The following is an 8810-nucleotide window of genomic DNA, read 5'->3' as shown; positions in this document are numbered from 1 at the left end:
CTCATTTAAGATTTCCATGCATTTGCTGCTAACAGGTTGGCTTGATAAAGAGTATCAGGACAGTGAACTGCCTGTAGCTGTCAGCTCTTATCCTCAAACAGCAAATCATGCACAATTCTGCCTGTAAATGTGCATGCCTTTGTCCCTAGCTGAGGAGGAGGAGCAGATGTGAAACTGAAGTTGTATTGCAGTGCTTCTCACATAATGGCACACACTCTGTGGCCCAAATTCAGCTCCTGGTTATATTAGTGATTGTTGTCCCCATTTACATTGGCACCAAAGAAGCAAAACATATTAACCAACTTAGGTGCATATGACAGCTAGCGTAAGAAATTTGACTGTTTAAATGATTATTCTACAATTTTCTCTCAAGATGCCTACATGGCTGAGGGGTGTGCAGAGGGGGGAGGTCTTTAGGTCCAAGAAACATAAGCAGCATTTAGGTGTATTTTTAACTTCAGATTTACATGTCCTCCCCAAACAAGACTTCTCTACTGATGGACCCCACAAGAACTGACAGAAAACACTGCACAGGGTCTTTCACCCATGCTGAAGTTCCAACTCCTCGCTTCATTCTGCTGCTTTTTTTCCCTTCCCACCCCTCATTTTCCAAAAAACAAAAACAGAAACAAAAACAAAAACAAAAACAAAATAAAAAACAGGAAAGACAAGATTTGGAGATCAAGTCAAATGTCCAATTTATTTTTATAACTTGAAACTGGAACAAACGTTGTTTTGAACGAGCGTACAAATGAAATGGTAGACACATGCTGAACTCAACATTGTGACAATAAGGGAAAAAAAAAAAAAAAAAGAGGCCAAAAATCTTGTACAGAGAATAAAAGGAACAATAAATATTTCACTAAGCCATATTGAAATGACCTCCAGCCATCTCAACATTTTATCCATTAAAAAAAAAAAAAGTGCTCTCGTTTTTTAAACAGAGCACAAATACCAAGCAATAATAAATAGTTCCAAACTTGTAGTAAAAGACAAAACCTCCAAGTAAACAACAAAAGCTCATACAATAAGTAATAGAAAAAGGTAATAAAAATATTTTGCCTTGCCGGTACAAATGCAAACAACTTAAATCAACGTTACTTTGCTTTGCAGTTCTAAAATACAAAGAGCACCATAAAAATGAGTTTGCCTGTGATAAACAAAACCTTGGACTGTCTTTTACATAGGACTGGGATGAAATGCTGATTTTTTGACCCTTTCCTTAAAAATAAGTATTTTTCTTCCTCAAACCAGGTTCTCGGGCCTGTCCTCTTGCCAAGGAAGTCATCTGGAGTTTTGATCCAAACTTCAAAGGCAGCAGGATTAGACACAATGCAAGTAATAAATTCAACCTTAAAATAATAATAGTAATTAAAAAAAATAGTTGTGAAATAATTGTGAAAAGAACTATGGCAGCATTCTAGCTATTTTACATCTATGCTATATTGTGCTTATGGCCTAGTAAACTACAGTTCTCCTAAGCAAGAAGAAAAGGAGGGCCATTTCATTATCACTATATCACTACAGTCTGCAGAAACACAACCTTTGTGCTTTTGGGGTGACTTGTTGTTAGTTTCAGTAATCTAAGTCACAAGACTAGACAACTGCTGGTGTTAGCTATTCTGGATTAATGAGAAAAAAAAAAAAAATGGGGGGGGGGGGAGACCAGAGCTCCTAAGCAGCTTACACTAAAATGAAAGGTGAATTAATTTTTAAAGTGAAGAATCATGGACTGAAAACATTGATAAGTGGACTGTTAACTTCTGATCTTCATTACACTGATGTATGTCCAGGGCATTCTGCTGAATTCCGTGATATGACTCTGGTTCTATACAGATGTCAGAGTTCTGAATTTTCACCTAAAAATGAAAATATGTCTTTAAGGGATCATATTCCTGCCTCAGCTGCACTGGAGTAAGCCAGCACTATAAGTGATGAATAATTCCTGATTGTTATCAGTTTAATTGGGATCCAAAATTTGTCCAGAAGTCTTAAGGGTATGTTGCTCAAGCCAGGAAGACATATCTGTTAGGTAGCTGGACCAAATTCTCCCTGCTGTCACACCCATGCCTCTCCAATTGCTCCAGCCATTCTGCACTGATGAAAGCTGCAGAAGAATTTGGCATGGAAATTCTTTTTGTTTGTTTTAGTTTTACCGTCATTTCCTGCAAGGGCGGTGAGCACTTTCCCCTTCTCCCCTTCACTAGAGCATCAGTGCCTCTTCTGCCACCTGTCTTCCCCTCGACCCAAAAGGGAGAGAGCATAAGAGAGAGAGAAAGAACAGCAAAGAAGAGAGACATCAAAAGGCACAGAATTTCATCCCAGTCCCTCAAACATTCAGAAATTCATGGAATGTACAATTCGGAGTGAACAGCAGCAAAGCAGCTAATAACATGGACTGGCAAGACCTGTACATGGAGTAGGTCCTGTTCTGACAGGGAAGGGGAGGGCTGTGCCTGGACCAATTTTACTTCAACCTGGTCACAACTGTACCGACAGCGGATCATTTTATCTGTGTCAAAGTGGACGCGCCAGCTCTCATTTTTTGCTATAAAATGCCTTTCTTCCAGAGGGCAGTGGCAGGAAGTGAGTGGGGTGGCCAGGAGAGGGAAGATGTGTTGTACATTTTCTTTTTTGGGGAGGGGGGAATCTCCTCTCTCTCTCTTGAACCTGCAGGGAAGCTGTGGGATGTCGCCTCAGACACCTTTATGGAAACTGGATTTCATTTCTCACGAATAGGCAATAACCATCCAGCCTGGTTCAACCATACCTGGTAAAACCTTGATGCAAGGGGTCCAGGCAACTTTGAAGTGATTTAGAGCCCTGTGGGAACAGCACTTTTTTGTAGGCCATTTCTGACAAAAAAAAAATAAAAATTATATATACAACTAAAATTATTTCTGAACAACAACAACAACAAAAATAAAAAAGCACTTAATTATTTTGTTTTGTTTCTTTTACTCAAAGGTCGTCTAACAACCCCCTTTTTTTCCTGTACAATAAGGACTTGACATACAAATTTTTTTTTTATTATTTTTGCAATATTTTATCCTGCCAAATTAAAAAAATATATTATGGCAGCCTGTTTGTTTGTTTTTATTTTTATTTCCAAATTCACTAACAAAAAGGTACATTAAATCCCTTTAAAAGGACAAGCGTACAGTTAAAAAATTACAAGCTTCAGTAAAAATACAGCAAGTGCCTACATCATATGAATCAACCAATATCAATATCCATTCCAGAAGGGGAAGGAAAGGGGAAATGGGGGAGAAAAAAAGACAAAAATAGGTACAGGTCAGAAACGTGATTTTTTTTTTTTCTGCAAAGCAATAACAATATTAAGCACTTTTTTCTACATACTTTTTCTACATGGTGTAGCAATCACCTTTTAATCCCCAAATACAAGATTCTATACATTTTTGAAATAAAAATTCAACACCCAAGGCAGAAAAAAATTTACTAAAACTCAAGACTTTACAGTTACAGTGACAAGAACAAATTTATAGACCCACCATTTAAATTTTACTGCAACATTTTCAAGGAAAAAAGAAAAGTTTTTTTTTTTTCTTTCTGGTTTTGTAAAATGCCCAGGCATTCTCCATTATTACAAATACTGGTCCACTTTTACAGTAATCAAGAAATTTTAATATATATAATATATACTAAAACCCCGTCACCAAAAGAAAACAATATACACATGGCCATTATGGCATTTTTTAATAACCTATTAAGCAAACTTTGAAAAAAAAAAGATTGCTCAAACACACATACACACAATTTCTTTTTTACCCTTGTATGTATTCAATACTGTAAACGTATTTTAAGACAGAGTGCACTAAATTTAACTTTTAAAAAAAATTAGCCGTTGTTCCTGAATTGTTTTTTCTCATTCAATGATAACAACTTGTAATTTGTGTCATTTGAGTTTTAATTCAGCAGTAAATCATTTCCATTCCATTTCCTAAGCAGCGTTGTCCTGAAAAAAAAAAAAAGGCTGAGAATAATTCAGCTAATGGATGTCCGAAGTTGTGCTGGGTATACATCTTCATTTGATTGGGTCTTATGGCATTTTCATGTCCACTATCTTCAACCAGTAATTTTTTTTTTAAGTAAATGTGGCTCTTTTTTTCTAAAGAATGTACTTTTCTTGTTTTACTTTTTTTTTTAAAAGTCTTTTCATTTCACAAAAACATTTTGCATTTGTCTCGAGAGACTCAAATAGGAAGATCAGTTTTCAAGGCACTCATGTCAAATTGAATGGCAGTAGAAAAACTGTCCAATAAATTATTTTTATTTATTTTTCTTTATAGTGCCAGTATTGTGAATGCCATGCTTAGCAACACTGACACTTAATCTCAGCTGTTCCCTTACAGTTTAACCCACCTTTGGGCCAAGTAGAAGAATATGATGTAATTTCTTGTTGAGAAGCCATTTTTCTCTTAACCACAAACAAAAGCTTTAAAGTGCGGGTCAACATAATTATAATCTCTAGCCATAATTGTCCACTGTTTGTTAATATTAGTCATAATGGGCTTTGAAAATTTTTAAAATTTGAAAGTAGAGCAGGTGCATTTTTCTTTACTTTTTTTTTTTTTTCTGTCATAATGCTTTTCTCATAATACAACTAACTTCTGTTCCTAATTAAGTCAATGGGAAAACTCTTAATGACTTCAGTAGAAGCAGAATCTTGCCAAGATAGGTAGATCAACTAGAATTTATTTTTTCCTTTCCTTGTAGTGCCATTGTACATCATAGAAGATAGTTCTGGTATGTCCATTCACAAAACAAATGACTATGAGTTGAGATTTTTCATTGAGAAATTGCCACTTGCCCATCCTCTAGTAATTATTTTAACTACAGCAAATCTGGACTAAAGGAGAGGCACATACAGACATCCTGGACTCAGAAATGTGTTTGTGCAGTTTAAAATGAAAAAAAAAAGGTGGCATTTGGCTCCTATAAGGTTTGAAAAGATTACAATACTTGAGATGTACTTTTACTGTCTCTGGGAAAAGTGGCAGGCAGGGAAGAAGGAAGGAAAAAGACCCCCAAAAGTGATAAAATGGCACCGTTCTGTTGCCATAGCTTTAACAACAAAAAGAAACTATCTTGTAATAATGCACAATTAAGAATGTTACTCTTTTTTGAATGTAGCTGCAGTCTGCACCTATGTCTTTTTAGCTGGCATGACTGTAATGATGAAATCCATCTATAAAAGGCCTCTATCGTTAGTAACATTGTCAGTGCTACATAATCCACCCAATTCCAAAAGAAAGTGCTAATTTTAAAGATTGTTATCCGCTGTACAATTTTGTTTTCACTAATCTTCAAGGTTATTTAAAAGAGGAAAGGAAAAAAAAGGGAGGTGGGGGGAGGGTTTGGAAAGAAAGAAAGATCTCTGTTAAAATGCTGGCTTCTTCACAAGAAATTACACATGCTTAGCTTAAATTTCAACAAAGCAGCGGCCCAAAAATTATAATTTAAAAAGATATGTTTCACCCCTACAATGCAAGTAATCTCAGGCTACGACTGGGTAAAATTAAAAAGGGATACCCAACAAAATTTTAAAAGAAATTTAAACAGAAAGAATAAAAAAAAGTACCTGCACATGCCAAAAAATTACAAAAACCCAATAAATACAGAAATTATTGCACAGTTAAAAGGCTCCACAATTTTTACTGCCTTAATCAACCCTCGGGTTTAATAGAACTTTGTAGACACAGGTTATATTTAAGTGCCAAGGTCTGGCACCTACCATAGTTATGCTAAGTTATGTTTACGGAGGCAAGTTAGGTCATCTTTTCTCAGTTGGCAATAGTTAAACTGTACAAATAAAATGTTACCTAGACCCCTGAAATTTAACCTAGCGGGGGGGAAGGAGGGGAAGGGACGGGGCGGGCGGGGGTGGGGAGGGGGCTTAGCTTCTTTCTGCCTGCTCAATTTTGACGTCATTTGTCAGCAAATGTTCTCCATGCCACTTTTTCATGTGTTTCTCCAGGGTGCTGTAAACACTGAAGGGCATCTGGCAAATGTCGCAGCGGTAGACCTCCTTCCCTATCTGGCCATGCGTTTTCATGTGACGTGTCAGCTTACTGCTCTGGGCACATGCATAGTTGCAGAGCTCGCATTTGTAAGGCCGCTCTCCAGTGTGGCTCCGACGGTGCACCGTCAAATTGCTGCAGTTCTTAAAGACCTTGCCACAGTACTCACATGTATCGCTCCTGCGCCCTTCCTTCGAGCTGGGTCGCCCGGGGCCCGGACCGCTGATGTGGGGGGTGCTGCCTCCGCTGGCCGTGCCGCTGCGCCCTGAGAGCCCCCCATCCAGCATGTCCCCCGGCGGGGTGGAGAAACGCAGGCTCCCGTTCTCTGACGAGTGCTCAGAAGAGGTGGCAAAGGGGGATTGTCGGGAGTCTGTGAATCCTAGAAATGGATCCTTCATGAAGTGCCTCGATGCTGCGTACCCTACCAGCCACTGGGAGTAAACGTTTTCAGAAGGTATTATTGTTGCTGGTGGCAAGTCCAAATCTTTCTCAACCTTTATTCTTTTAGATGAGTTGTTTAAACTGGGGCTCGTGATAGGTGTTGGCTTGCGAGGGAACAAGTTTGGGAAGGGCTCACCTGGGCCAAAGTTTCTTCCATTGACCGTCCCTTCCTCGGTGCGGTCCAGCTCTCCTACCACCGAGTCTTCATCACCTGTGTCTCTCGGACAGAGGTCTCGAGGACACAAGTCTCGCTGGTCAGAAGACCTTTTCATGAAGCTACTCCTCTTCTGTTTCTCAGCTAGCATGTCGTTGTATTGCTGGATGGCACCAAGACTTACATTCTCTATGACTTTTCCCAGGACGAGGGACTTCTCATCTGGCAGCGATTTGGAACCATTTTCTCGGTTACGACTCAGTTCTGAGTCCATACTGAAGCTTGACTCTGGCCTGCTCTCATTTTCCAGCTCCTCTTCCTCCTCCTCCTCCTCTTCCTCTTCTTCATTGTCATGGCCCAGGGAAGGATCGCTCTCATTCCTGAAATCTGTCTCACCGGATTTCAGTCCCTCTCCAGTGAGTTCACTTGTGCCTGGCTCAGGAGAACTCGTGGTGGACAGTCCATCGTCTGACCTGCCTGTCATGGAGCCAGCTTTATGCATATGCGTTTTCATATGACGCTTTAGCTTGCTGGCCTGGGAGCAAGCGTGGTCACAGAGCTGACATTTGTAGGGCTTTTCTCCTGTGTGACTGCGCCGGTGGACAATAAGGTTACTCTGGAACTTGAATGTTTTCCCACAGAATTCACAGGACTTGCTCTTGGCCTGAGGCTGGGGAGGCGTAGTGCTGCTGGGGGGCATGGGGGGCAGTGGCGGGGTGCTCAAAAAAGGTGATTTAGGACTTGGCTGGAAAGGATTCAACAGGCGATGCATAGGGTTGGTGCGACTGGGCGAGACTGGCGGAGGGGTGGAACTGTTTCCTGCCAGCTCTCGAAGCCTTCTGGAGAAATCCATCGCTGGGGACTCAATTGCCATGGGGTTTAAACGCATAACTCTGTCAAAGGCACTGGGATGCTGGGCAACTAACCCCATTTCTTCGGCACTAAGGCGATGTGGATCCAGATGATGACGAGGTGGTGGGCTGAACAGTGGAGGCGTGTTTGGGAGCCGACCCTCACCAAAGCCTGGGTGTTCACGCAAGATGGGTCCTGTCATCCGTAGAAGATTGAAAGGGTTGTTGTCTCCAAGGAAATTCATCAGCGGGGACTGTGCAACAGTCTCTGGTCCCAGAGGAGGAGGGATGGTGATGCGTGGAGTAAGGGAACTGTTTGAAGGGCTTGTTTCCAGGTAGATGCGGAATCCATGTGTGTTCTGGGCATGCTGAAGCAAGAACCAAGCGCTATTAAAAGGCTGCTTGCATGTTGTGCAAATATAGCTTGAAGGCTCATCTTTACCTATAAAAGAAAAACAGAAAGAACACTCAAAAAATAATACGGTGGAGAACATTTTAATACAGTTGGCATGCACTTTATTTTGCTAACACATTTCCTCCTTGGCATTTCTGAAAGAAGGACTTAATTGCAATGTATTGACTGATATAAATTGTTGAACAACACATTTACTCACCACACTTATTCACTTAACATGTATGACAAATATCACACATATGCACTCGTGCTATATACATTTATATCCTCCAACTTGCAAATAAAACCTTTTATGACGCATGAGGATCCAAATTTTTTCACGTGTTTATTCCACAAAAAGGAATTTGTTTCAAGGGATTTATGGCTACATGTGAAAGTCAAAGAAAATGTGGTATAGTAGGTTTTATGGGGCACCTGCAAGCAGCTTCGGTATCATTTTCACTGTTTCACTTTATATTTTTATATACTTCATGCACCAGTCCCCTGAGATCTTGCTGAATTTAATTTATACATGTTTCAATCATGCCAGCACTTCCATTTTTAAAATGCTATGTAAGTATTTAGCTGCACAAGTCCTATCTGAGTCAACAGGAGCTTGGAAAGTGTACCCTTGCATAAGCCACTTTGACATTATTTTTGCCAAAACACCAAGAAGTCATTCAAATGAAACATCCGGTAATCAAAGCCGACAGCACAGTTGCAATTAACAGTAACAAATGTCGGGCCGTGCTTCAACTGTGTCCCAAGAATTTCTGAGCCTGAGCCTGCCCTCCAATACAGTAACGCTCACTGGAGCCAAAAACATTGTTCTGTTTGCCTTTCTAGCCTCTTTGAACAACTGCATAAAGGTGGAAAGCATTCCTTTAACCTTGATTCAGCTTTACATAAAGGACAGGTATGGACAAGTC

General features: G+C 40.1%; 1 protein-coding gene across 4 annotated transcripts in view; it reads right to left on the bottom strand.

Moving 5' to 3' along the window:
* Positions 1-725: 725 nt before the first annotated feature.
* Positions 726-8810, bottom strand: part of BCL11B (BCL11 transcription factor B) — a 96392-nt gene continuing 88307 nt past the window's right edge. For all 4 annotated transcript variants that reach the window (XM_082762638.1, XM_082762640.1, XM_082762639.1 and 1 more), the window contains one exon: positions 726-7929. In XM_082762638.1, the coding sequence (XP_082618764.1) occupies positions 5918-7929 (2012 nt within the window). In that variant the 3' untranslated portion in view covers positions 726-5917. The remainder of the gene's footprint in view (positions 7930-8810) is intronic.

Source organism: Aythya marila (genome assembly GCF_965140915.1).
Source record: "Aythya marila genome assembly, chromosome: 5".
Taxonomy (NCBI): domain Eukaryota; kingdom Metazoa; phylum Chordata; class Aves; order Anseriformes; family Anatidae; genus Aythya; species Aythya marila.
Note: the sequence above shows the minus strand (reverse complement) of the source record. Positions and strands in the feature narration are given on the sequence as shown.